Source organism: Anopheles ziemanni, chromosome 3, assembly GCF_943734765.1.
Source record: "Anopheles ziemanni chromosome 3, idAnoZiCoDA_A2_x.2, whole genome shotgun sequence".
Taxonomy (NCBI): domain Eukaryota; kingdom Metazoa; phylum Arthropoda; class Insecta; order Diptera; family Culicidae; genus Anopheles; species Anopheles ziemanni.
In genome coordinates, this window is record NC_080706.1 from 47,138,120 (window position 1) to 47,165,242 (window position 27,123).

The 27,123-nt window shown below is 45.7% G+C and overlaps 5 protein-coding genes across 5 annotated transcripts in view; 4 read left to right on the forward strand and 1 right to left on the reverse strand.

Annotated features, from left to right (window-relative positions):
- The first annotated feature begins 1,250 nt into the window (after nt 1-1,250).
- Nucleotides 1,251-1,852, forward strand: LOC131288519 (uncharacterized). Its single transcript, XM_058317659.1, has 4 exons — nt 1,251-1,356; nt 1,416-1,477; nt 1,551-1,665; nt 1,734-1,852. Exons 1-4 carry the CDS (start codon nt 1,322-1,324, stop codon nt 1,801-1,803), a joined length of 282 nt encoding a protein of 93 aa, XP_058173642.1. The 5' UTR covers nt 1,251-1,321; the 3' UTR covers nt 1,804-1,852.
- Nucleotides 1,853-2,250: 398 nt separating this feature from the next.
- LOC131286606 (zinc finger protein 37-like) lies at nt 2,251-5,362 on the forward strand. Its single transcript, XM_058315584.1, has 6 exons — nt 2,251-2,409; nt 2,561-2,714; nt 2,782-3,670; nt 3,755-4,174; nt 4,255-4,455; nt 4,517-5,362. The coding sequence occupies exons 1-6, from the start codon at nt 2,284-2,286 to the stop codon at nt 5,070-5,072; spliced, it is 2,346 nt and encodes a 781-aa protein (XP_058171567.1). The 5' UTR covers nt 2,251-2,283; the 3' UTR covers nt 5,073-5,362.
- Nucleotides 5,363-7,312: 1,950 nt separating this feature from the next.
- LOC131286955 (zinc finger protein 616-like) lies at nt 7,313-9,213 on the forward strand. Its single transcript, XM_058315966.1, has 4 exons — nt 7,313-7,789; nt 7,856-8,275; nt 8,357-8,557; nt 8,617-9,213. The coding sequence occupies exons 1-4, from the start codon at nt 7,491-7,493 to the stop codon at nt 9,209-9,211; spliced, it is 1,515 nt and encodes a 504-aa protein (XP_058171949.1). The 5' UTR covers nt 7,313-7,490; the 3' UTR covers nt 9,212-9,213.
- A 2,469-nt stretch (nt 9,214-11,682) lies between these two features.
- On the reverse strand, nt 11,683-17,154 carry LOC131284880 (UDP-glucose:glycoprotein glucosyltransferase). Its single transcript, XM_058313739.1, has 6 exons — nt 16,923-17,154; nt 14,772-16,852; nt 13,697-14,454; nt 13,341-13,461; nt 11,798-13,268; nt 11,683-11,723 (listed from the first exon to the last, which is right to left on the reverse strand). Exons 1-6 carry the CDS (start codon nt 17,152-17,154, stop codon nt 11,683-11,685), a joined length of 4,704 nt encoding a protein of 1,567 aa, XP_058169722.1.
- Nucleotides 17,155-21,749: 4,595 nt separating this feature from the next.
- The window catches only part of LOC131284881 (glypican-4), a 60,461-nt gene continuing 55,087 nt past the window's right edge, over nt 21,750-27,123 (forward strand). Inside the window, exon 1 of the mRNA XM_058313740.1 lies at nt 21,750-22,053. Coding sequence (XP_058169723.1) covers nt 21,750-22,053 — 304 coding nt within the window. The remainder of the gene's footprint in view (nt 22,054-27,123) is intronic.

Consider the following 27,123-nt stretch of genomic DNA (forward strand, 5'->3'; position numbering starts at 1 on the left):
CAATGGAATAACGAGGAAAACTCCAGACCCCCGTGCGACCGACATTCACCCAAACGAATAATCGGGGCAAAATGAAGAAAGCCAGAAAAGGGAAATGAGGGGAAATAGTTTAAAATACTTCGGTTTGTATTATTCTTTACATTCTTTCTCACTTTTATAAATACGACTTCCTGCTCTTTTTTGTTTTCTTTTACAACCCCCACGACACTGTCATACTTCGTGGCTCTTCCGTTTCCGCCAAATGTGGGGGTCGCTTTTCGAAATTAAAATGTTCCACCAGAGAGTAGGAATTCAGTTTTGAATTGTGCCTGGCACATCGGAGAAATCGTGCTAAGCAGGTGGTGAAATATGCAAGGATTATTTAGTTTGTTCGCCCATATCATTTTGCCCTTATTCCTGCATGCCAGCACGAATAATCTACCAAATTCTTTAAATTCACTCTGCCATTGTGCCAAAATTGGTCGGTAGGTAATATGCATAAAATTTAATAGAGTCTTTAACGTGACAAACAGGTTTGAATATCATTGTGACCATTTATTGTTAAGAACATTCGTTTACGAAAGGTCCTCCGGAAATCGCGTGTCGATTGTTGCTCGAACGATGACGGGGTAGTACCTTGCCCACTATTCCTCTAGCCAAAAGACATAGTTAGCTAAACTAGCCTATTTGATTAAAATGGATTCAAATAGTAAATCTGGACAGACAAGCGGAGGCGGTGGTTATAAAATCTGCACTTGAGCGCTGGAACATCCACTCGGCGGCATGAGTTCGAAAGAGCCCGGACCCTCCCCCTGAATGAAAGGATTTACATTCCATGGGTGGGGTGACCGAGAAGATTCAAACAGTAGTCGTTAAAAAGCTAATGCAAAAAGAGTTGCAAAATAAATTTACTACGAACACGTTTTTGATTCCGTTAAATTGTCTTCGGTATCAAATCTAGAGTTATTTCGAAATTCATCTACCGTTGAATATTTTATTTTCCGGAAAAATGAAATTTAATATTCTTATCGCCAGCCATAACGATTTTTTTTTGTCCAAATAGCGCACTGTAGTTATAACCAGAAAATTATTATTATTATTTTGAAAATTTAAGTTAAAAACGAGTGACATTTCAAAATCAAAATGGCAATGTAGCATAACCTGCAACTGCCTCCGGCCTTGGATAATGCAAATGTCAAAACATCTGTTTCGAAACAGATCTGTTTTTGTTGATAACATCACAAGCTTGCAGTATCAGGCATAAAATCGGTGAAGATTTTGCCCGACCTCAAAAGTTGCGTTTTAGTTTCGTACAACAGGCCAATTGTGCACACGAAGTAGAATGGAGCAACAAGTAGACGCCATTCTCGACAAAGTGTAAGAATATAATTGATGTGTGGTAATGAGATCATTACATTATGTTCAAACATTTACAGAATGGAAGTGCCTGGTAACGTTGGGTGTATCCTGGCCAACAGTCAAGGACTCTGTCTAGGCGGTATATTCTTTGTGGCTTTTATTTGTATTTAAGCTGTATCTGATAACGACAAACTTTATTTTTCTTCTACTAGCCAAAGGTAATGCATCAGAGCATTCTGCCGGAATCATCGTTGCCATTTCAGATCTAGCGTCGAAGCTAGACCCCAACAGCCCGTCACCTGTGATTTCACTGGAATCTAACGATAAGTAAGTACCGCAGAACGAACGAATACTACGCATAGTTTAATACTCCTATATATTGCTAACAATTGTAGGATTTGTATGATCCATAAAGACGGAATCACCGGAGCGATTTACAAGCAGAAAGGATCATCTGTGCACTAAAAGTTGTAAACACATCGTTTGTTCCTAAGTGTTGGTATTTAATCAAGAATAAAGATTTTGTCCAATTTTCCATACAAGTGTTTTAAAAACTGTCGTTATTTACATTTTTCTTGTTTATTTTGATTCTTCTTCACACCCTCCAGTCCTGTCAAAACATAACAGGGTTTCCTGCAGAAATCATGTTGCAATTCTTAACTTGCACAATATCGCGTACACTATTGATCAAATATAATCAAAACATCTAAGCTTATCTACATAAAATAATAATGAGGCGAAGTTCTTACCATACACACCAATAAAAATATGAAATGTTAAGAATTCATTGAAACAACACGTAGAAAATTCTAACTTTCGGAACTGGGTTCACAATTCCAATGCCTGGAACGGCCTGAACTCACAGCCAAGCTGACATTCGACATAGTGTTGATAATTTAAGAAACACAGGAATGCACTGAAAACAGGATCTTTTTGCGGACAAAAATGGTGGAATCCGAAAGTTGTGCACTCTGCCTGACCACGCAATCGAAATGGTTTCTCGAGGTGTTCTGTGAAGATAGTCAATCGAAGGATATAGCGGTGATAATATCGAAACACCTTTGGTTCGATGTACGTACTCCTTCCGATGGTCCTTCTCCCGTACCCCGTGCCATCCCATTGTGCATTGCGCGATTCTTTCGCAATCATATAATGAAGTTTTGACCAGCGAAATTCATCATATTTACCTTTTGTGCTTATTTTTTTGTTATTGTTGATACAGTTAAAACCGACTAAGCAAACGTACGTTTGTGCGGATTGTTGGAAAAGTGTGCACGATTTTCATCTTTTCTACACCAAGCTTGAACGAATACACCATCTGGAAGAAGAAATCACAGAGCCTCCTACGAATAATGCTAAAACCAACTCCGAGCCTCGTAAGTTTCACCCGGAAACCCTGGAAAGAGTTTCTACTTCGATCGCTACTAACTCGATTCCTTTCAGATGAAGACTTCGAGTTTCATCCCGTGGAAACGATTAAGCTGGAACCGCTTGAGCACGACTATGGGGACGAAACGGCGCAACCTAAGCAGGAAGAACACACAAATGAAACAGTTCAAAATGAAAGTGAAACAGATCGCAAGAAAGAGCGCCCCAGAAGATCTAATGTTGCCACGGTGAAGTACAAATCGGAGTCCTCCGATAACGAGTGGGACGTTGGGGGTAAAGATTTGCTCTCGCTGGATCTCGAGGATGACGATGTGGACGATGACGATTTTATGGATGATGAAGACGATGAGGATGACGACGATTTCATCAACTACGATGCGATAAACGATAATAAGGAACAGGTCGTTGTGAAGGAGGAGCAAAAAACTAACGATGACACGAAGGTACCACACGCGGCTGGTGACACGGGAACGCCGGATGTTCCGGTAAAACGTGGTAGAGGACGGCCACCTAAACGAAAGCTTGATGAACATGGGGCTCGCCAGCCTAGTGCGTCTTATGGGGCCTCGCTAAAGGTTCGCAAGCGGCGGGCTCGGAAAAGAATGGATTCGATCTCCTCCAGCGACTCGGAGTTGGACGATGGGTCGGACTTTGAACGTAAAGAATGGAAAAAATTGCGCGCAAAGTCGAAGAAGGACAGGGGCAAGCCGCTCGGCAGTCGGCAGATGCGGGATAAGCGAATATTTTCCTACGTCGATGAATTCTTCTGCTACTACTGCCCGGAAAAGGTTCTTTTTGAACGGTTCCACCATGCGAACCAACACTACAAGCGGGTGCATGATGAGCCGGCCTTTCTGCGGTGTCCCAAGTGTGGCAAGAAGTGTTTCACCCCCGGTGGCTTTGTGAGCCACATGGAGACACACGATGATCCGGAGAAAAATAAGTAAGTTCAACACACGGAGGCGATTTACATCGATAATTTTAAGTAAATTAAAATATCTTTCCCGTTCCTCTTGTTTATTTAAAGGTGTAAAATTTGCGGAAAAGTAACCGACCAGAAGATTACCCTAAAAAAGCACATGCGTGCGCACCAGGTGAAACTGGAAGAGAATCTCCCATACGCCTGCAGTCAGTGTCCGCGACGGTTCGAGCAGGAAAAGAAACGGGACAAACACGAGCGTCTGCACGGGCGTAAGATAGTGATCAAAAAGGAAAAAGGACGCGACCTGGAGCTGCTCGCGTTTTACAAGCGCATCTACTGTGAGGTGTGCGAGGAAGCCAAACCGGAGTCAACCTCTTTCGACAATTTTTGGGATCTGAAGGTGCACATGGGCAACGAGCATAACAAAACGCCGTACCTAAAGTGTCCGATATGCTTCAAGAAGAATGCCTGCCGCCAGCAGCTGATGGTGCATGTGGATGTGCACAATAATCCGGAGCACTATCGGTAAGAATCGTCCGATGTTCAACTAACAGCTTATTTTGTGCCAATTCTGATAGCAACCTCTTCACTATCCTTTATTGAAGATGCGAAGTTTGCAAGGAGATACATCAGAATCTTGAAAAACACATGATTAAGGCTCACTCACCGGAAACGACAATACCGGATGAAAAGAACTATAGCTGTGAGCACTGTGGAAAAATGTTTAAATTCAAAACAAATCTTCGGAGCCATATCGATCGAGTGCACGGAGTTAAGGATGTTTGCTGTAATATCTGCAATAAATAGTGAGTATTCTTAGTCTTCGTTTGGAAAGAAGAAAATTAATTCAATATTCCATCCTCTAAGCTTCAACCACAAGGCACTCAGTGCACACAAGCGATCGGCGCACACCGATGAGATGTTCATGTGCGAGCACTGCCCGAAAATGTTCAAAACACGCAGCGGACTCGAATCGCACAAAGGGGACCACGACGAGAATCAGCGCAAGTCAGTCAAGTGCACTCTGTGTGGCAAAGAAATGCGGCGCGGTGCCAGTATGGCGAAGCACATGAAAACCATCCACTCGCAGGAAGATCCGGTCAACTGCAACCTATGCGGTAAGGTGTTCCGTACGTCATTCCACATGATGCGCCACCGGGCGAACACGTGTGCGGCTACGATCAGCTCGCGGCCGTACAAGTGCGAAGTGTGCGGGAAGGGTTTTGCCATGAAGCTAACAATGACCGAGCACATGACGACGCACACGCGCACCAGTCTGTACCAGTGTGCGTTTTGCTTCAAAACGTTCGGCTACATTTCTAATCTTTATAAGCACCGCAAGAAGGCGCATCCGCTTGAGTGGCAGGAAGTGCAGGCACGACCAGACCAAGGTATCGCCACGGTGATCGAGATGCGCAACTAGGCAGTATGTGTCGTTATGCATTCGGCACTCTTTTTCATAGTAAATCAGCCATAGCCATCACTTCAGTATCCGAGGAAGCGTGGCACGTTGAACGTGCTTGATATGGAAAGGCGCCATAAAAGCTAGAAGACTGATATTATTTTCCCTTGTGCAAAAGCGATAGGATTATTTTATTCGATTTAGATTATTTCACACCTTTTAATGGAGCTTTATTTTGACTTCTTTTGCAAAGCATGTATAATTTATTTCCTTCTGCTAAGCATCTATTATTTGGTTACGTATAACAAATGGCACCTATTCACTTTCAATTTGCAACTTATTCATATATTGTATTAATATATTTTTTATCATAAGTGGTCGCTGGAGATCAACATTTTTTTTAACATATCTTACTTTCGTGAAAAGTATATCATTCATTGAGGCGTTAAGGGATAGTGTAATAACTCCTAGTGATAATACTCAGCAAATGCAACAATGTCCCGATTGTATGATTGGTCAAAATTTAATTAGTAACAATAACCCGCCAGAGAGCACACAGCGAATAAGTGGTTTTAATTTTGAGACCGCCAATTTAAATAAGAGATATGCTTTCACAATAAGCTTGTAGGTTGATATAGAATAGTGAGATTTAAGAAACAAATACAGGTGAACGTCGATTATCCGGGTGTGTCGGGACCGGGAGGTCCCCGGATAATCGAATTCCACGGATAATCGAACATATACTAAAATACGTTTATAATACCTGGTTTGAGTCTTGGCTAGTTCACTTTTGAACAGTTCCAGTTAGTTGGTTAATCATAAAACTTGTTTGAATTATTTTTTTATGGTAATTTTGAATGCTAATTTCGATCAGACAAATTTTATTTGACACTATTCCTAAAAAAATGTTGTGAACCAACCTGATATTCATGGAAACAGTTCAACCCGGTTGTGCAGTTGTCAGTTGCAAGACACCCGGATAATCCGCCCCCCGGTTAATCCGGCCCCGGATAATCGACGTCCGACTGTATTTGCATTTAGTAATAAGCATTCTAATATCAATAAATATAGAATCGAAAAATCTTTGACTTTATTTGATCTTTCCTCGCATATTTTCTTTTCTTTTTCATAGCATTTCAGTCTTCATGTAAGTCTTTTTTAAATGTTAATAATCTGTTATGAAGCTACATATTTAACAACAATTATTTGAATTCAGTATACTAACGGTTAACCGGTTAGAATTATAACCGATTCAGGAACCGTTTCAATGCAATCGTACCGGTATTTTTGCTGCCAAAACGTCAAACTAGTTTTCGCTGAATTTCGGGATGTTCAATTGAAAACAAACATCGAGCTGGTGGCGAAAAGAATGGCTCAGACTAAAAATTGTGTACTTTGTTTGTGCTACGAACAAAAATGTTTGCTAGACGTGTGCTGTGAAAATAATGAAACGCCGAACAAAACTCGCATCATAACAAAACACCTGGGGTTTGATGTATGTGCAAATCGCGTCGATGCGATGAAGGAAATTTACTTTTGTTTGAAACTGTTTTCAGCTCAAAATAACGCCACAAGCGCAGGTATGCGTGGAATGCTGGAAAAGTGTGTACGACTTTCATCTGTTCTACTGCAAGGTACAAACCATACACAATGAGGAATACACCGAATTGGATCCAGCTGGAAAGATAGCAGATGCTAATGCCAAGGACGAACTGGGTAAATATCGCGGACTGAATGTGGTCGAACGGCAAGCGAGCGTCGTATGATGCGGAATCGTTTCCGTTGCTTCTCCCCGTAGGATGCGAAGTAGAGTCCTTTTTGGGAGGTACAGTAAAGGCTGAGCCGTTGGAGGTGCATCATGACAGGGATGACACGGAAACGGAATATATCGGCAGCAGCTACACCCAGCCTAGCGGTATCGAAGATGATGCTAGCAATCGACCCAGGCGCCGAGTAAAGCCTCCGGAAAGGTTTAAACCGGACCCGAGTGACATGATGCGGTATGAAGGTAAACTACCGTTCGTGGAAGTGGATGTCATCGCTACCGACGATGACGACGGGGACCAGGCGTCCGTCGGAACGAATTATCTCGACGGTGCGCAATCAAACACCGATACCGAAGCGGTCGTGGTTGTGCCACCGAAAAAGAGGCGGGGGCGGCCACCGAAGAATCAAAAGACTGTCGTCCAGGAAGAAAAACCACCCAAAAAAAATGTAACCAGGGGTAGGCCACCGAATGCTACCGATGAGCCTCCTAAGAAAAGAAGGGGACGTCCGCCGAAAAATACACCGCTCGAGAGTGAGACCCCAGCAAAGGTGCCGAAAGCGAAAGCAACCAAAACAAGAACCCGAAAAAGTATTAACGATTTGAGCACCGACTCCGAGCAGGATGTACATTCCGATTTTGAATCTTCCGTAAGCCTGTGGCAGTGGAAGGCAATGGGTGGTAAGGAAGAAGACTTCAAAGGGAAGATGGAATCATCCAGTAATTCAGGCAAAAAACGGGTCTTCGGACCAGGCGGTCGAGACCTCAGACTGTTTGCGTACATCGATGAGTTTGTCTGCGAGTACTGTCCCGAGAAGGTCCAGTTCGATCGGTTCATCCATGCGACCCGACACTACAGGGATGTTCACATGGAACGAGCCTATTTAAAGTGTCCCAAGTGCGACAAAAAGACCTACACGTCGGGAGAATTTGTGACCCACGTGGAAACTCACAATGATCCGGATAGATGCAAGTAAGTCTACCACTAGTTGATTCACGTTTAGTTACGCTTGCCATGACCTTTTCATCTCTTCTAAAGATGCACAATCTGCGGTAAGATGACGCTATCAAAGGTGGCTCTGAAGAAACACATGCGCTGCCATCAGCTGGATTTGGAGGAGAACAATCCGTTCCCGTGCAGGCTGTGCTCCCGGCGGTTCGAGGCGGAATATAAGCGGGACAAACACGAACTGCTGCACCGACCGAAACCGATCATCCCCAAGCAATACGGTCGTGACGAAGCCATGCTAGAGTTCTACCAGCGCATCTACTGTGACCTGTGCGAAGAGGTGAAACCGGACTCGACATCGTTCGACAACTTCTGGGATCTGAAGGTGCATATGAACAAGCAGCACGAAAAGGCACCGTATCTCAAGTGTCCAATTTGTTCCAAAAAAATGGGCGTGCGGCATCAGATAATGATGCACATTGACGTGCACAAGAATCCGGAACTTTATAGGTTCGTTATTTTACTTCCGTAAGTATGCATTTTTGTGTCCAACTTTAACAACTATCGGTCTTTTGTTTCTTTTCCGCGCAGGTGTGAAGTTTGCAACGAGATTCATCAGTACCTCGATCGCCACATGATCTCAGCCCATACGCCATCAACGGCGGCACCGGAAAAGAAACGCTACAACTGTGAGCAGTGTGGAAAAGTATTTAAATTCCGCTGGAAACTGAAGTATCACATCAACGAAGCGCATGGTGTGAAGGATGTGTCCTGTGACATTTGCAAGAAATTGTAAGCATAGTTTCCAAATTAAATCCCTGTAAAACTTACATTGTATTCCTTTTCTTCAGCTTCACCCGCCCGGCGCTTGCCGCACACAAACGAAAGGCACACATCGAAGGCGAAGCCTCCTTCCTGTGCGATCATTGCCCAAAATTGTTCAACAAACAGCAAACCCTCCGGATGCACATAGCCGTTGCGCACGAGAACCGCCGAAAGCACAAGAAGTGTAACCTGTGCGGCAAGGAAGTCACCGGCATGACGAAGCACATGCAGATGGTGCACCCGTCGGAAGGCCCGGTAAGCTGCGACCTGTGCGGTAAGAACTTCCGCTCACCATTCCACATGAAGCGCCACCGGCTGAACACATGCGAGGTCACCATGAACGATCGGCCATACAAGTGTGAGGTGTGCGGGAAGGGATTCTCGCTCAAGCTGACGATGACCGAGCACATGACGACGCATACGCGCACCAACCTCTACCAGTGTGCGTTCTGTCTGAAGACGTACGGCTACCTGTCGAACCTGCAGAAACATCGTAAGAAGGCCCACCCGCAAGAGTGGCGCGAGGTGAAAGGGGACCAAAGTATTGTCACCGTCATCCCGCTCAGCGCTCCCGTTGTCGCGCCGGTCACGGAGTACGAAATTCCGATAGCAGGACAGTGAGCTTTGGTGTCCAGTTAGCACAAGACCGGCACATTTTAGCAGGTTTTACTAAACAGTTGAGTTCTTTCACTCTTTTCTAACCGGGAAGGTTGGATGAGCTAAGCTAAGGCATTCTACATGGCGTCCACACGGAGCGGATAGCAGAGTTAAGAAGTTTACTCAACCAGGCCCATTTAATCTGCTCTCCTCAGCAGGCACTGGATGCCGCTTGCAAATAGCTTCAAATCTCGAATCTTTACCCCAGGCAATTCGGAATGGGTATTGAAAATGTTTTTACTGTTCCGTTTAGGAAAAAAATCACTGAAAATGTCTCGTTGTTAAGGAGAGGTAAAACTAATTAAATTGTAGGTAAACTGAAGGACACATCAACACAGATGAACTTTACCCACAAATTTATTATGGCATCTATAGCGTACCTCAAAGAGAATTAAAAAAAAAACTATGCAACAGGTGTATTACCGAGAATAATAAACAAGAAGAAAAAGGTTCTAACATTTCTTAACACTTAAAATTGTTTTGCACTCTATTTTTCTTTCCCTTAACTATCGTCACCTAAAACAATATTTGTCCATCGTGTTGGTTTATGCCTCCAAGGCGATACACTAACACAGCGAATTTTCAAACGAACGAAGGTTCGTTCCCGAACACCACACTGAACATCTACAACCGTCGCAATAGGAATAGAAATTTCGCCCAGATCGGGTCACAGAATCGCCTCACAAGAACGCAGTGATTGCATGCACTCTCATCCTTGTGTGCACTGCAGTTGCATCGCACACTTCGACGTAGACGCCGGCGTTAAAACGTGTCTTGTAGGCGGTGCATTAAGTCATACCTCCCCGTTCCGGGTCATTTAGATAGTGAGCGAGACGGTAATCGGCTGTTGTTAAGTCGAAAATGGATAACGCAAGCAATTGATAAGCCTATCGGGGCAATGGGTTAGACCGGGTGTCTAGTGTTATTGTTTTCCTGTTTGTGCGTTAAGCTTCGCGTCCTCGGTGGGATTTCAAATAGGTGTAGTATTTCAGTGCGGTGTGGCAAATAGTAAAGCATCAATTTAAGTACAGTAAAAGTGGTTATTACAGTGAAATTTTATTGGAAGTGATCAAGTGTGTAATAGGAAACAATTTTAAGCGACTTCTGCATAAAGATCTATGGGGACCGCAATCGTGTCATCGGCAACAGTCTCCTCATCAGCTGGTGATTGGTTGAAAGTATTCCTCCACGTATGAAATGAACAACACAGCGATGCAGTGCAGCTAGCTAGTTCTTATCACTTTTGGCGTCTCCGGGCCGAGTTTATCACAGTTACCAGAAAAAATCGGAAACCTATAAACGAATCGAAAAGAAAAGGGGCTCGTTCGGAGAGTGCAACAGGAAATCTAGCGAGATGAATTTTGAACAAAGCAATCCCGCGGTTGCCAGGAGACGGTGCGACTCTTGGTTGGCATGGATGTGGGTCATGTTTCTCATGGAAGGCGGGAACATTAAAATAGTGCCAACGGTTGGCTTAAGGTGAGAAATTCTTAAAAACTTTAACCCGCACTTACTGAATTATGAATGAGCCCCACTGTATACACTCTTATTATATATTGTTCTCCTCTACAGACCTATCGGTTGTGTAATCTGCCAGCATGATATCGCTCCAAGCCAGCGGTTCCAGGCACTCTGCGGTCACACTTTTCATCGCAGCTGTTTAGCAGTCTGGATGCGTACGTACGCGTTCTGTCCCGAGTGCTCGGGGGGCAGGATGTAGCGCATTAGCTACAATTCAAATGTCTTTCTATTTATTCCAACTTAATTGTACGCATCCCGGGACGATCTTCTGCTGCGATAGAAAACATATGACTTAGATATTTACGAAGAGTTTAAGAACGCTATTACGTTTTTTAAATACTCATTTCATTTTAATCAGTGAGTACGCTTAATTCCGCCAGATATTGTTCGCTAAGAAGTATTAATTAAAATTCAAATCAAATGGTTCATAAAATATAAAATTAAAGTTTTAGGCAAACGCATAGAATCTTATTCTGTTTAAGCAGTTTATTTCGGGTTGAAATGTATGCAGGAGTTTTCATTAATTTTCGTGAGGCATGATAGATTGTCTCTCGAACGATCGTATTTGAAACATTCGCATATTGCGAAATGGTATCTTGTGTATGCCAATTTTCATATTCAGGGTGAGATTAATCGACTGATAGCGTTTAGAAATATTTTGGTTTGCCCCAACACGCGATGTGATTATTAAAAACATTCATTAAAAGATTCACAAAAAAACAATGGTAATCTTCTTTGTACCAATGTCATCCGGCTGCAAATGGAAGAGGCGAGAAGATTCTTGGCTTAAAGTTTTGTTCTTTTATTCCGCACAATTTATGGCAATTCGCCCTTCAATTTTTCTATCTTTCACATCCGGCCCCTCTTACATTAGCAACCGATTCCTATCGATCGCAGCACCAATTACCAAGCGATCACAGTTCAGTGTGTCGCGTCTCTGGATCAGATCCGTCATCTGGAGGTAGGGATAAACAAATTAGATTTGATTTTGGTTATAGAACTTTGTAAATGAAATGGGAAAACCCTTACCTTCGGAATGTACATTCGAACCATCGTCTGCCTTCGTGATGCGTTCTCCTGCCGCCGCGGCGGCTGCAGCTGCCGTCTGCTCCTCGTGCTCCTTATCGTCTACCTTCGCCTGCAGCCTTTTGATTTCCGCATCGTAGTCCTTCCACTCCGGCACGATGCGCTGGGCCGCGGTCAATTTCGCCTCCTTCGTTAGCGGATTGTTGCACAGATCGATCGTCTTGGCGTACTGGAGCGTCTCGCTGCTGCACCACGTCTCGCACCAAAGCCACTCCTGCGGCAACGACTTGATGGCCACCTGGTGGATCATATTGTTCGGCAGATCCTGATCGAGATTGGACAGACTGTTCGGATCCTGGCTGAGTGCCTGGTACTGCCCGCGGATGCGGTCTCCTGCAGCGATCTTACGGAATCGCTTCAGATCGACCACATACAGCGCCGAGATGTGGTACCGGCGGCCCTGCAGATGGTTCTTCCAGTAGCCCTGCTTCCAGAACCGGAAGCCCTCCATCTCCTGGCGCGAGTCACAGAACGGCGTGTAGCCGTACGGTGCGCCACCGAGGTCGAAATCGTTCAACTCCTTCATATCGGCCCGCACGATCTGATCGGCGTCCACAAAGATGATCTTCTTCACGTCGAGCGGGAAAAGCACGTCCAGGAACAGGATCTTGTAACCCCAGATGATGCGCTGCTTCTCCGTCTGCTGGTGCAACCAGCGGGGCCACTTGTACTGCACCAGCTCGTACTGGAACCCGTACTCTTCGGCCATATGCGGTAGGAAATCGATAAACTGCGGCGAGAGGTAGTTTTTCAGGAACCAAAATTTGACCGGCGTGTGCGTGTGCTTCAACAACGACAGCATCATGATACGCAGCAACCGCTCGTACAGGTGGCCCGACGCGACGGAGAAAATATTCAGCACCTCCGTTTCGCCCGCTCCGCCCGTTCCGCCATCGCCCGTTCCCACGATCGAACTGATCGAGTCCCAAATGCCACCACCAACGCCTCCGCCACCAGCACCATCCTTTTCGTCGCCCAGCAGATCGACCCCGGCCATGCCCGGTTTCTTCGTGACGCGCAGCTTCAGAACGTGCGAACGCAACGAGCTGATGATAACGCGCGTACTCTCCCCCGCGTGCACCGTGTTCGGCCCATCCGCGCTGGTGATGTCGTAAATATCCGCACTCTTGCCGTGACGCAGCTTGAGGATCCACGCACCGGGGTTTGCTTTCAGCTGGAAGTAACCCAAGTTTGCCATCACGATCGTGTCGACGATGATCGGACGATCTTCGGTGCCGAGCGTTATCTGAAGGCCGCGCGGCGGTGAACCCGTTGCACTATCGAAGCAGTGGCCCTCCAGCAGTAGGTACTCCAGCTCGTACTCCGAGTGGACGGGGCCATTGATTTCCGAAAGTTTTACATTGTCCAAATCGTACACGGAGCGGACCACTTCGACCAGCCAGTTTTCGGGCACCTGTGAAAAGTGTGGTTGAAAACAAAACCAAACTTTAATAAGGGTAATTTGTCACACCTTTAAGTAACTCACATTAAGACTTTGCGTCAGCAGTGGATTGGCTGGTAATCCAACGAACTTTGCTGAAGGACCAGGCGATAGACGGCCATCGCTGGTAAAGTGTAGCTCAGGCTCCACCACAAAACGATAAAATCTAAAATAAGAAAAAACGGTTCAATTAAGTGTAATAAAATTAGATCGTCTTTGAAGGAAATTCAAAATGGATTGTGATGACGCCAGAGAAACGTTTTAATTTAAAGTAAATGCTAAGTGAACTCAATAAAATATGTTATGCCCTGAATTTTTATGATCACATCTTTATGGCTTATCAAGTAAATACTAATGGTTTCATTTGTTTTTGGAGCTATTGTTATACCCCTTTTACATACGTTTTGACCGGCATATCGCTGTGCTTATCGATCGCACAGAGGTAGATCTTCATTTGACAATTGACGACGTCGCGCAACAGCAGCAACAGCGAGGACAGCTTCTGGGCTCCCCTCGAAGCCGGATCCAGTACGGCCACAACCTCAAAGAACGGCTGATCGGACCGCTTCGCCGGTAGCTTCACCACCGTGCGGCTTTCCTGCACATCGGACGGAATCGTGTACCGTGACTTGGACTGCTGGCGCGGCACCAGAATCGATACCAGGCGCATGATCGTATCGCTCGTCATTGGCGGCACCTCGGAATCGGAATCGGCTGCCGTCGCCTGTTTCATGGCAGCGCGGATTTTGTCCGTGTACTGCAATCCGTTGAAGCTCTCGAGCAAACCGAAGTCTTCCTCGTCGAAGAACTCACCGGCCTCGAACGCACCGAGAAGGCGCCCATTGGCCATGACCGTGCTGGTCGATGCCTTCAGCTTGAGCACCCGTTGGCAGTAGACGCGCAGCATTTTCAGGTGCATTTGGGTGGCGGGCAGGAATCCGAGAACCGAATCGGGTACCAAGGTGCCCGGAAAATCGGACGACCCAGAGTCGGTGTAGCGATCGAGCAGCTTCATTACCAGATCGTACGTTTCGTCCACCTCCAGCGTGTTGATACTCGCCCAAACTAATGCGTTGAGGTCCTTTTTCAGCTCGGAACGGGCCGCATCTTTGCCGTCCACGTTTGGAATGAAAGCCACTCGCGTTCCGGAGGATGATTTCTAGATGGTGGATAAAAACAAACATTGAACATTTTGCTATCACCAATTAGGAAAACTATCAATACTCCTACTTGGCCCTACTTTTGACAAAAATTGGTTTAATTCTGAATGTTGGTCTATAGTTTTCTAAGAATGTGAATGTGATACGTTAGCATTGGAAGTATGAAATAGAATAAAATGAATTACAGTCGATAAAGATGTTTGTAAAACATGCTTAACAAAGCTTTGCAATGCCTTTTGCGATGTAAATTAAATTACTTTAATCTCATTAGATGGAGCTAACGTACATTGAACTAGTAAAATTTAACTGTACATACCATAAATTTGAGTGCGTTCTTTAGCTGCTTGCGGGTCGCTTCTTCTTGCAAATCTCCCACCACCCAAACGGTGAGGAAGTGCACCCGATATCCGAGAAACTTTTCGTACGTAGACTTGCCACCGAAGTACTTCAGGTTCTTCATCAGTGTCGCCGTTAGATCGGCATTCGAAAGCTGTCCCAGTGCGGTAATATCCTCCAAATCGGGGTGCGCCCGCCCGGACATATCCAGAAACTGTGGCTCATCCTGGGAAAGGATGCGCTGATTCAACCGAGGCATTACGTGCGGTTGTTTCATCAGATAGTCGATGACCGGTTCCCCGTCGTGCATGTCACCCATGTAAACAGCCTTCTGGAGGGACGGTGTTTGCTGCATAATTTCCGTGAGAATCGTCTCCTCAAACTCCTCGCTGTTAAGGGTGGACTGGGGCAAAAGCACCCCGTTGAGCAGTGCTTGCGGGACCGTTTTCAGCCCGAGCCGATCGATAAACTCCTGCGCCAGTTGGCGGCCGTAATCGAAATCGGAATCTTCGCCCAGAATCTCATCCACTTCTTCCAGCTTTAGACGGTTGAACTTTTTCCGCAGCACAGCCCGCACGTCCGCGTACCGGATGACGTTTAGGTCGACGGTGGCCGCGAACAGGTCGGTCAGGAAGCCGAGCGCTTCGGTGGCCGATTTTTTCTGCTGCACATAGTTAAATGCACACGTGAGGGCCCGATAGTCTTCACCCTCGCCCGACTTGAACACCAGTCCGATGCGTACCGGGGCCATATGGACGACGAAACTTTCCGCCAGCTTCACGATATCACGACCCGCTCCGTCCTCCGCGATGGGGTCGACAATGAGCACCAGATTGAAGAGATTTTTACGAATGTTACGAAGCATTCCGGGGAAGGTGGGCCGGAGCAGATCCTTTAAGCTTCCGGGCCACCGACGGTACTGGGCGTCGTTTTCCAGATCATTGATCCAGGTAATCGCCGAGTCGCGGATGTCGATGGCAAACTCCTTCGAGCTGGAGGACAGATCTAACCCGAGCAGGGGTGTCGCACTACGTCCACGGATGTCGATCCGGTTCAGTCCCTCTAGCACACGCATCTCCGAGCGGAGCGTGTCGAGCAGGGTGATCGTGTCGATCGTTTCCGCATCGAAAAACAATCCGTTGAGAAACAGGGCAGAATCAGGCGGCTGGAGGTTCAAGTTCCGTCCAAATACTTCGATGTTGTGACGCATTTCTTTTTTAAAGTCTTCCGAAACCGTTTGTGACAGCAGCGACTTTGCCTGTGTCGGGAAATTCTGCGCGGTGAACTGGAGCATCTGGAGCGCTTCGTCACCCTGCATCTCGGCAATCCGCTGCGCCGCCTGTAGGCCAAGCTCTTGGAACTCCCACGCCTTCAGCGGAGCGATTTCTTCGTGCTTTTCCAGGAGCGAATTTCTAAACCGATCCAGCGAGTGGGTCAGGTGAGGGAAACGTTTCTTCAGTTGAGCAAAATCGAACCCTTCCACTTCCAACTCATCCTCCCCGGCCGCATCATCTCCGCTAGCGGCGGCTGGATCCTGTGCTCGGGGCGAATCATCCTGGCTCTTGTACTCGGTCGACTTGAGATGCAGTTCCACGCCGTACCCGGAAAGGCGCACCTTACGCGAAGACACCTTACGCACGTAGTGACGCAGCACGTACCGCACGGTACCACGATCCGTTGCCAGGCGAATCGCATCGTGAAATTCTTTGAACTCCCGGGTGCCAATCTCACCGTATAGGACCACGGTCAACGAGTTGTTTTCCGATCCGGGGTAAATATGATCGATGGCGAACGTTTCCACCGTGGACGAATCCCGACCACCTGCCTGCAGGATGCTACGAAGATCGGCCACTTCACACGCAACCTTTCCGTTAACGCTGGCAAATATCGTCGTCTCACAGTCACCCTTCGCTAGCACTTCATTGGCCACCTGGAGGTGGGCTTGAACCTTTGGAGAGAAGCTGTGCAGCGATAGGGCGAGCTTAAGGAGGCTTATCTGTCCTTCGCCAAGGATCTCCGAGGCTAGTTCGATGGATTTTTGATACCGTTTTTCTTCCGTTTCTGTATAAAATAAAAAAAAGCGCTTATTCTTTACTTTCCGGTACATGCATTTCATATTTTGTGAACTCACCTAAACGATATAGACCACCCGGAACGTTGTTTAACAGCTCCACAAAGTCCCAGAACGAGTTGCTGCTTTCCTCATCGATAAATTCGGCAATTTCCAGCTGCGCCGGTGTGATTCCCCATTTGGCCGACAGTTGCGTCGTTATGGGATGACTTTTCGATTCCCCATGAACCGATGGAAATGCCAGAAAGGTGGCCAATAGTATCACTAATATGCAAAAGTTGGACCTAATCATTCGCGTCATCGACGGTGGCAACGTCGAGCCCATCGTTACCGAGGACGCTTCCGATCCGAACGCAAATAAACAGTCGCGAATCCGTTCTTTGGCTACGTATTCTATTCTTTACCTCTCTTCTACCCCCCTGCCCGAGAACGCTAACCTATAACGTGTCGCAAAGGAACAGGACCACGTAACACTTTTGGTTTGTTCACTTTGGGGGCATACTGAAACTAGTATCTTGAGCCGTCTATGAGAATAGTACACATAACGAGCTACCCTTCGATAAGTATTCTAATCCGTTTCTATCACAAGTGCAACCGATCTGCAAAGGATCGATCTTTTCTGATAAAAGCGCATAAGCTTTGGATCAAAGCGCCGGGATTTGTTTTGACACATCAGCCAAACATTAGCGAAAATATGGATGTCATTCTGACAAATGCTCAAGATTACTATAGACCATCTATGGAGAGCTTCAAGAACCTTGAGAAGATTTGGTTTAAAATAATTCGTTAAGTATCTTCTCAAATCTAAATAAAAAATAAATGTAAAGGGGAACACAATCTACAAATATTTGCACAGCTGACAGAACAAAGATTTTCTTAAGATTCTTTAATACTATTCCGAAAGCCAAAGGAAGCGTAGTAAGGCTGGTGTCAGTCCTTTGTCGCACGATGTATTGTGGGACGACAGGTCCGCCAATTTTTCTGTAATTTTACAAATTCTAAGGCGATTAAATTAATTTAATTATTTTTTTTAGATGAAAGCCACAACTCCGAGTTTATAAAGTCCAATTTTGTTGACAGATAAAATCGGATGCGTCCATCCGATAAAATCAAATGGTTTTGATTTTATCGCACTGACACGAGGCACTGACTCCAGCCTAAGTAGTGATGAGAACTTCGGGAATCCACACCGACTCCATCTTCCTAAAACCGCATCCAAAACCGAAAGAATACTGAATTCTACTCCGGAAGAATCCAGTGAATCCGGTAAATCCGGTGAATCCGATGAATCCGATGAATCCGGTGAATCCGGTGAATCCGGTGAATCAGGATGAATCCAATTAATCCGGATGAATCTTAATGAATTTGATGAATCCAGTGAATCAGATGAATCCAGATGAATCTGAATTAATTTGATGATTCCAGTGAATCTAGATGAATCCAGGGAATCCGGTGAATCCGGTGAATCTGAATGAATCCGGTGAATCCGGTGAATCTGAATGAATCCGGTGAATTCGGTGAAACCGGATGAATCCAGTGCAACCGATGAATCCAGTGAATCTGGTGAATCCGAATGAATCCAATGGATCCGGATCTGATGAATACGATGAATCCAGTGAATCCGGTGAATTCGATGAATCCTATGAATCTCACTGCAGTGAGTCAGATGAATCCGGTTAATCCGGATGAATCCAGTGAATCCAATGAATCCGGATGAAACCAGTGAATTCGGATGAATGAGTGTTGATGATTTCGATGACTCCGGGGAATCTATTGAATCCTATGAATCATTTGAATCCGATGAATCCAGTAATTGTTGTTGAATCCGGTGATTCCCGTTGAATCCGATGAATCCGGTTGGAACAGGTTGAATCCAGTTGAGTCCGGTTGAATCCCGTTGAATCCGGTGAATCCGGTGAATCCGGTGAATCCGGTGAATCCGGTTGAAGCCGGTTGAATCCGGTTGAATCCGGTTGAATCCGGTTGAATCCGGTTGAATCCGGAGAAATCCAGTGAATCAAAAGGCAATTTGTCGAACTATTCGAATTTTAGCCGAGCGAGAAGATTTCTTTAGAAGTTCATGTACCAAGCACGAATAATGCCAGATATTGCACATAGATACAATCGGGAAGGACCGGAATTGGTGTCCAGCCTATTTCTCTAGGACTTACCAAACTGCTAGTAGTTGCTGGTAATTAGTAGGCGAAACCTCCGAATTAAGAAGTCTGATCTCAGATCTGATCTGTTGTTATTTTCAAACATAACACTCAGCTGATAATAGTTTGAATCTTCTTCTTCTTGGCGTAACAACTTCTAGGTCATGCCTGCCCGTAAAGGGCTTACGAGACTTTTTACCCTATGTGTACGTGGATAATCAGTCCTCTCGTACAAGGGAAGGTCCGGTCTTGGTTGGGATTCGAACCCACGCCATCGAGGTGGTGAGCCCCGGCGCTACCGCTCGGTTGTCCCGGACCTTCCCCCCCCCCCCCCCCCCCGCGTTTTGTTTGAATATTTTCTTTATTAAAAAAGTTTGAATATTATCGCGTATTTTTTATTCCGGGCCTCCAAAACACAAGTTCCGTGATTAACTGAAAACCCCTGTAATCTACCGCAGCTTCCTCTCGCATGACTCACGGGTTCTCTTTTTCTCCCGCTCTCCGAAGAACTATGACGCTTTCTCTGAAATGAATGAAATGGCATTCTGCCGTTTCCATTCATACCTGCAGATTAAACCTGCCCGGCAACTTCTCTCACTCTCAGGCGTTATGTTTTTCTTCGCGAAACGCATGATGCTCACGAACTCGTGCTTTCCGTTTTATGCTGCTCTCGCCGAAAACAGGAAACATTCCAGACAGTCCGCGATGCTCTCAGTTCAATTTCAGCAGTCCTCCGTTTCGGTCGTGCGTGCTTCACATCCCGAAAGGAACGAACGACGACCGGTGTGTGCCAACGTGTGTGCGTGTGTGTGTGTGTGTGCGGTGCGGTGCCGTGTGCGTCTTCTTGAATTCGCATTTAATTGGCTATTTATGTTGTTATTTGCGATTGATTTTACAAGTTTCACCTTAGTTGCGCCAGGCCAGAAGCATCAAAGTTGGCATTACCACAGTACGTTATAGTTTGTTCGAAGTGCAGAACGAAAACGGACGACACATTTCTACGGATAGATGTTTATTTACCCTTTATCCCATCGTTTTGTTTGTGGTTTAATTCTCCGTTGTCTGAAGTACAAGTGATTCAATGTCCACCATTCTCCGGAAACGCCAGCGTAGAAAATTAACCGTTAACAGTTGCGAGTTGTGAACGATAACCGAAGCATAGGCGTCTTCGAATGGCGGTGAATTCGATTCATTGATCAAAAGGTAATCGAAAATCCATTCTATCTGCCAACGGTCTCGCGGATCGAACCGTCGAGTTGTGGAGAGAAAAATAAGAAAACCAAGCCGTACTGTTTTCGTGAGAGGAACGTAATAAAAGAGTCCGACGGGCAATCTTCAGCGTACCGTAGACAGCGGGTGCTTTACATCTTCCCTACCGGGAAAAGACGGCGGAAGTTTATTCTAGCTGCCAAAGGCATATTGCTAGTGTGTTTTCGCGGTGCGTACTCTTTACTGGGAAGTAAAACAAAACAACAACAAAAAACCCACGGTAAGGTGCACAGACCGGCTGTGAAGAAACCGTTGACCCCTTCCACCGGGCACCTTCCCTCGACCGGATGGGAACCATTTTTGCGTTCCCCTGACCACACGGTGTTGAAGCGTGAATTATTATTATACCTACACTTCTCTTTTGCTCACCTTGCGACTCCTGCGAGAGACTGCTCAAGATCTGTGCGTTTCTTCGTGCGAGAGCGAGCGCAAAGGCATCCCCGCGGGAAAAGAATCGGAGAAAGCGAACGAGCGAGTAGGCCGATAAAAAGTCGGAGCACACAAAGGAAAACCCTACAGCAACGGCGGTGTTGTGTTTCGTTCGATGCGGAAGATAACCCGCGATATACCTTTGGCACGGTACGCGGCGAGCGGAGCGGCTTCTTCCACTACTAACGCGCCTAGGTCTGGACCGCGCAGAAGTCGAACGCCGACGTTAGGGAAGTGATCGGAAGGGGCCCCCGAGGGGAGGCAGGAAAGATTGTCCACACACCTGAACACCACGGGAATCCACGGACGGCGGGGCGAAGGCGATGACGGTATGGTAACACAACGGCTAGGCGCGCGGTTGTTGATGAGCATGATTGTTCCCTCTTTATGCCGCTGATGTCGTGGCTAGGAACCGTCCGTCAAAAATTGTGCCAAACGAGTGTAGCATAAAAGTCGCCATATCATTTTCCGCATTTTCAGCGCGTGCAAACTCTGCAGACGGTGAATTGTGCTAGACAAAAAATACCATCCTCCAAAGCATCACATTTCAAACTTTTGGCTTCGTTAGGTGCGGTAGATAAACAAAGTAGCCTTCGGGTTGCACAGCCGAAAGATATATCACTCGTCTTGGAAGAGGGAACGGAAATGCTGCATTTCCCGTGATGCATGGAAAGGTGATAGTCCGACGAAGTATTTTATAGTTCTCTTGTTCGCAGTAGGCGCCGATGGAAGGAATCGAATCCAAGTGACCTATTCCAGTGAAGTGTTGTTTTTTAATGTGAAAGCCATAGTTTTCGTGTGGGTGTCCCAGTGTATCATTTTGTTGTAACCAGAGAAAGAAAGAAGTTTGATTGATTAAATTCTGCTATCAGTTTTACAAAAGTGCCCCAACAAGTGCGTCTTATTGTGGGGGAGTGCCAATTCGCGGTGGTGAGTCGTCATCTGTCGCAGTGCTGATTGCGAATAGTAACACACATCACCCCCCGGTTTGAATCGCCCCAGCCGTCGGAATCACTAACGTATCGACGGCATAATGTCGATGACACACAGCGATCAGCATCACCATCACCAGGCGCGCCGGCGGACGATGAAGGTGACTGTGGCGAGGAACTTGTTGCTTCTGCTCGCCGGCTGCCTTCCCGCGCTTCTCGTCAGTCCGGCTGGAGTGGCCGCCAGTGCCATCCCGGCCGCCTCCTTTCCGTCCACCAACGGAATCGCCAACAGTGCCTCGGCCGATGGCGGCGGGCACCGGCGTGCGGCGTCCTGCGTTGCGGTCCACCCGATCCTGAAGCGCCGCGGAGTCGACCCGATCGATATGCCGATAGATCCAATACCAGGTGAGCGGGCGTACGCTAATAGTGTTAGATACGGGGGCACAGTTATGCCATCACCCACGCCAGGTTCGTGTGCTGTGTGCCGTTTTGTCTACGAGCTGACTTCCTTTATCTTATCGATACTCTCCCGGGAACTAAACGGACATCACTGTACCACACGCCACCCACCAATGTGCCGCCGTGGAGTATCCAAACTGGGTCCGGGAATGTGTAGCCCCGAAAATGTGGGACATAGAAAGACAACTTAACCCTTGGGTGAACAGTAGTGTTTTACAGTGATTTCCATTCATTTTCCTGACTACTTCACTTTTAATATTGAACTATCGTACTATAACCTGTTTATGATGATAACATACCAGTATTTGATCATTTTTTTCTCAAATTTACTCTCAAAACATACATATCAATCAATCAAAGTGAAGTACAAGTACAAAAAGGAGAATTGAATTAAAATTATTTCAATGATTACAATAATTCATCATCCATTATCCTTAGTCAGGATGCATGCATTGACACTCTTAAATACCAATAGATTGTTGAAATTGTAATGAATAATCATTGTTTAATCACGTTTATATTTTATTTTGGTTAGGAAGTAGCAATTAACACAAGCATTATCGATTTTCTTAACCAAAGCTGTAAATTAACCCATAGCGCTGTAAATAACCCTTAGAATTCTAAACCCTGATGAGAAGCTCCTCATTTTGGTTAGCTGTTTGAAATTCTCATCCCTGTAAGGGTTCGCGTGGCGTCATATGACAATCGAATATGTCAACGCGTTGTTCAGGCCCGCGATCGCATGCGCATTATCGGATCGCCGGTGCGTCCAGGTCGCCGTGTCGTACAATTATTGATGTGCAACACCGACACCACCCACCAGCCCGTCAAAGTAAGTCCCCCCGAAAGCACTGTCACCATCAATACCTGTCAAGTGATTCTGGCCGGGCTCGCCGGCCGTCCGATTGCTCAATTGGCGGCGTGATTTATTTCCTTTATCTTCCTCGCCCTGCTGATGCGCAACCGCGGGGTGAGTAAGCGCCTTTCGGTGATGCGTCTCACGTACGCACGTGGCGGTGCATTTTTTCAGTGGAAAGAAAAATCGCGCGGCGTGATTTATGCATGTTTGACATACGCCACTGTCCGACAGGTTGAAAAACCGCCCTTCGTTTCATATTCCACCCGAGCGACTTTCGGTAAAAATGTACGATGGTTTGTTGACATGTACGGTCAGTTCGATCGTTTGCAAGATTTAATTTGTTGTTTGACGGATCTGTTTCCATGCAAATCATAAACCGACAATCCGGCGGTCCGCTTGATTTGCAGTTCGTGTGCGGAATATGAAGCTACCAATGGTCGCCGTTTGCTGTGCGTGGTTCTAACATCGTCAGCTTCATTACTCGGTCTTTTCTTGCTGGCGGAACGACCGTACAGCGTTCTTCAAAGGGCCACTTTTCCGTGGCAGTTATAAAAGAAGTAAAAACATAACGTCCTAGTCATTGCGAATTCCAACGCCGAGCCCGGCAACAAGTGAGGAGAAGGCAAAACCGAACCGCAAAATGTCACAGAGAGCTAAATGACTTAGCCGGCAGCTATTTGTCCAGTCAAGTGGAACGTAACCGGAATCCTCCGCTACCATTTGAGCACCATGAATCAAGAAGTCCTTTCACCTCGCTTCTCGGGCCCGGGTGCTTCTTCGAACGCCGGGCAGCACGTTGACGTCGTTTCCTTTGGGTACGAATTCCAATCCTCCTGTTTGCATTCGAATGCTTTGTTCGTTGGAGTAAAAAATAATATAAAAACCGCCGCCGGTCCTTAAGATGGCAACGGGTTGCCGGTGCTGCTCAGGTACGTAATGAACTCGATTAACTATTAATCGCAACGAATCTCCGTAGCGGGTCACCGAGACAAGGATGTGGTGAGCCAGAACCAGAAATAAAGGCGACTAGTTTTATTAGTAATTTGAAACTTTGCAGCCAGGATCGGATGGTTTATGAAAAATGATGCCTCACCTTTTTTTTCACCTAAGAAAATTTGATCCTTTCGACTCACTTAACAGTTTCAACATTAATTTTTGCTCAACAGCATTGTACCAGCCCAGACGTTTGTTGTTTACTGTTGTTCGTGATCCTTTTGAAAACACCGTCCCAGCAGAATGTCTAATTGACTATTTTTTATTGAAAGCGAAGTAACACATAACAGAATTTTTTCTTCCCGCATTTTGTCTCCTCTCCCATCGATGTCGATCAATGTCTAAGTTCATAAACATAGTTGCTGAAAGGTAGACGGTACACGAAGGGAAAAAGTCCGTCCCTTTTTTTTCTTACGCTATGTTGCAGTTGCCTTCGGGAAAACGCAAATCGACCCGTTAAACGATATTGTCGGGAAGCCTGTCGAACGCGTCGCACCGTGAGGTTAAGGTTGGCTTAGTGGGTTCCGCTAGTGAGGATGTTATTCTCGTTAAAACTGATGTGAAATCTGATACATCGGCGATAGCGCGGGGTGAAAGCAAAAATCGATTGCAACGCGATCGGGAGTGCCCCCGGGCGACGACGAATGGGCAGACAGGAGTGGGTACTTCTACGCCAAAAACGGTTTGTTAAAAATCTGTGAACGAAAGAATGATTTTTTAAGGTAAACTTCAACTTTATCCAGCTGTGACTAATCTTGATCGATAACCTTTTTTTTAATGTGCATACCTTATTGCGAGCATTAGTTCTTGCTCTTCAAGTATTCTTAAAAGCTGTCCTTATCTAACCTGTTTTATTTTGTATATTTGAACTTTGATAAACAGTTCACTGTTCACGTAAACGAAAAGTTGATCGTTCGTTTAGGCCATTTTTACCAAGCAATCTGAATCACTTTATTGTCAAGAACTTCTCTTCGTCATTCAATCACATGGAAGATTAGGGATTAAATACTTTGGTTAGAATCCTAACTTGGGATGCCATAAAGCTGTTTCTCTGTAAACCCATTCATGTCAGATTAAAACTCATTTTCCCACAATTTGCTGGACAGTTGCGAGCCCGTAAAAGCCCACTTTCCAAATATAAAGACAAACAAAGGCGAGCGAACCCAAGCAAACTCGGGAAACGGTAAACCATTTCTGTAATATCCTCCGTACTCGTCAGGAGAGGATTATCAATTGTTCACAGAGTTTCCATCTGCATCCTTCTTATATGAGCAAGAAACACGAGTTACTTTTCACGTTTCAAGCTGTCCCATCCACTCCCGCTGCTGTCCGCTGTCGACATTCCATTTTAAAGAATGACGAGGTAGATTAGCCTAACAATCGTCGCACTCATCATCTACCAACCAATGCAAGCGGTTGAAAGCGAAAATTAGAGGCTCCTTTAATGGATGGCAAAGACCCTTGATGTTACTTGCCAATAGAATTTCATTCCTCTTTTTTTAGGTTTGTTTTTCTCACTGTGCAAAAAGGGCGTTATGGGATACAGCGACAAATTGCTCCCACTGAAGAAAGTTTCAAACTATTTTTTATTGATTTACATTCTTCAATGAGTTGATACTCTTAGGTATAAAAGATTGTTTGCTGCTATCTTCTTGCTTTATTTTCGTTAATTGTTTATTCGTACAAATTACTTCTTCGAGGCACACGATTCTTTAAACCGTTTCCACCAATCATGGGGCAGATTTTTTTCTTGCATTTGTTATATGCAAGCTGCGTAGCTTTTATCTCAAAGCTGATCGCAAAAAACTCTTTTTTCCTTCAGTGTAGAGAGCCTTTTCTGCTGATGCACTCCACAATAATAATTAAGAGATTTACCACTTCATCTGATCACAAGTTGGATGCCGCGCTGGAAGATTTTTTACCTCGAAGTCAAACAAAAGCTTGACTGAATTAAGTGTCCCTTTTTCTATGCTGCTTTATCCAGTTTTCTCCTTCACTTTTTTCTTGTCAATGACGCAAAGTATGAAATGAATGAGGTACCAAACTCGGTTGCAAGCGAGTGAGTCTCCGGAGTTTTGTTCTTTAGAATAGTAAATAAATCCGTAAATTCAGTTTTCGTCGAAATGAATTACCATAAGTTCGCAGAGCTTTCGTTATTTTATTTAAATACATCTTGCAGAAGAAACTAAAATAACCGAAAGTCTCCGACTAAGGCACATACCGCAAGTTGGGCGGCCCGTTTTTCCACAGGCCATCCTTCTACATGGTAGTTGTTGGGAAACGAACTGAACAAGCAAAGCACATTGTATGGTTCGGTGTTGCTGAACATAATAATCACAGTATAAAAATCCTTGAAACAATTAAAAAGCCCAACCGTCCTGGATGCTTGAAAGTGGGCAACGGGGAAGAGAAATAGAAGAAGGCAAGGGAGGCAAAGGAAAAGGCAGCATAGAAAATGGGCAATAGCAATTAAACACTTCCTTTGCCTACCCTGGTACCTGTTTCACAACTGATATTTTCACCTAGATTTCGAACCGGGATCTTTGAGCAAACCCTTGAAGAGGCTTACGGCCCTCGTGTCGGTGCTGCGTCGAAATGCAGCATCCCTTTGGTGTGGCTGCCAGGATGGCTGGATCCGGCTTGACTTACTTGCGCACTGGCTACCTGGTCCTGGACTTGGTCATCACGCTGCTACATACTTGTGCGCTCGGAAATGGGAATCGAAATAATCTCGCTCCGTACAAATAACGCAAGAAAAGGTAGAAAAGAAGCACAAACATCGGGCCAAAGACAAACAGCATGAAGCCGTGGAACTCGTATGAGCAAACCGATCGAGAAGAGTGGCTATAGTATATTAAAGAAAATGGTGTTCCCTGTGGAGCATCCTTCTCGTTTTAGCCGGTAGTCAGTGGAAACAGAACTAGGTTTAACGCCAGAACTGAGCACCAAGTTTTTACCTTTTTTATTCCTAGCTTAATCTACGTTTTTATACATCGCTTGGCTACCGGGTGGGTTGGTAAAGGAGGGAAAAATAGTCATCAGTGAAATAGATGAACGATCCCAGCAGAATGCATTCGGCGCGTGGAAAAGATGGGATGAAAATGCATCCAACATTTGACGGGAAAGACATTCCACCGTCGTCATCTCATGATTGGAATTCGTGT

What these genes read in the sequence shown, in the direction of transcription:
- LOC131288519 (XM_058317659.1), top strand. Translation starts at nt 1,322, where the DNA reads ATGGAGCAACAAGTAGACGCCATTCTCGACAAAGT. An exon ending in TCAAGGACTCTGTCTAGGCG is followed by an intron (nt 1,478 to 1,550) that starts GTATATTCTTTG and finishes TTCTTCTACTAG; the next exon opens with CCAAAGGTAATGCATCAGAG. An exon ending in TCACTGGAATCTAACGATAA is followed by an intron (nt 1,666 to 1,733) that starts GTAAGTACCGCA and finishes TAACAATTGTAG; the next exon opens with GATTTGTATGATCCATAAAG.
- LOC131286606 (XM_058315584.1), top strand. Translation starts at nt 2,284, where the DNA reads ATGGTGGAATCCGAAAGTTGTGCACTCTGCCTGACCACGCAATCGAAA. An exon ending in TAAAACCAACTCCGAGCCTC is followed by an intron (nt 2,715 to 2,781) that starts GTAAGTTTCACC and finishes GATTCCTTTCAG; the next exon opens with ATGAAGACTTCGAGTTTCAT. An exon ending in TGTAATATCTGCAATAAATA is followed by an intron (nt 4,456 to 4,516) that starts GTGAGTATTCTT and finishes CCATCCTCTAAG; the next exon opens with CTTCAACCACAAGGCACTCA.
- LOC131286955 (XM_058315966.1), top strand. Translation starts at nt 7,491, where the DNA reads ATGGGTGGTAAGGAAGAAGACTTCAAAGGGAAGATGGAATCATCCAGT. An exon ending in AATGATCCGGATAGATGCAA is followed by an intron (nt 7,790 to 7,855) that starts GTAAGTCTACCA and finishes TCTCTTCTAAAG; the next exon opens with ATGCACAATCTGCGGTAAGA. An exon ending in TGTGACATTTGCAAGAAATT is followed by an intron (nt 8,558 to 8,616) that starts GTAAGCATAGTT and finishes CCTTTTCTTCAG; the next exon opens with CTTCACCCGCCCGGCGCTTG.
- LOC131284880 (XM_058313739.1), bottom strand. Translation starts at nt 17,154, where the DNA reads ATGATTAGGTCCAACTTTTGCATATTAGTGATACTATTGGCCACCTTT. An exon ending in AGAACGCACTCAAATTTATG is followed by an intron (nt 14,455 to 14,771) that starts GTATGTACAGTT and finishes TCCACCATCTAG; the next exon opens with AAATCATCCTCCGGAACGCG. An exon ending in TTCGAATGTACATTCCGAAG is followed by an intron (nt 11,724 to 11,797) that starts GTAAGGGTTTTC and finishes CCCTACCTCCAG; the next exon opens with ATGACGGATCTGATCCAGAG.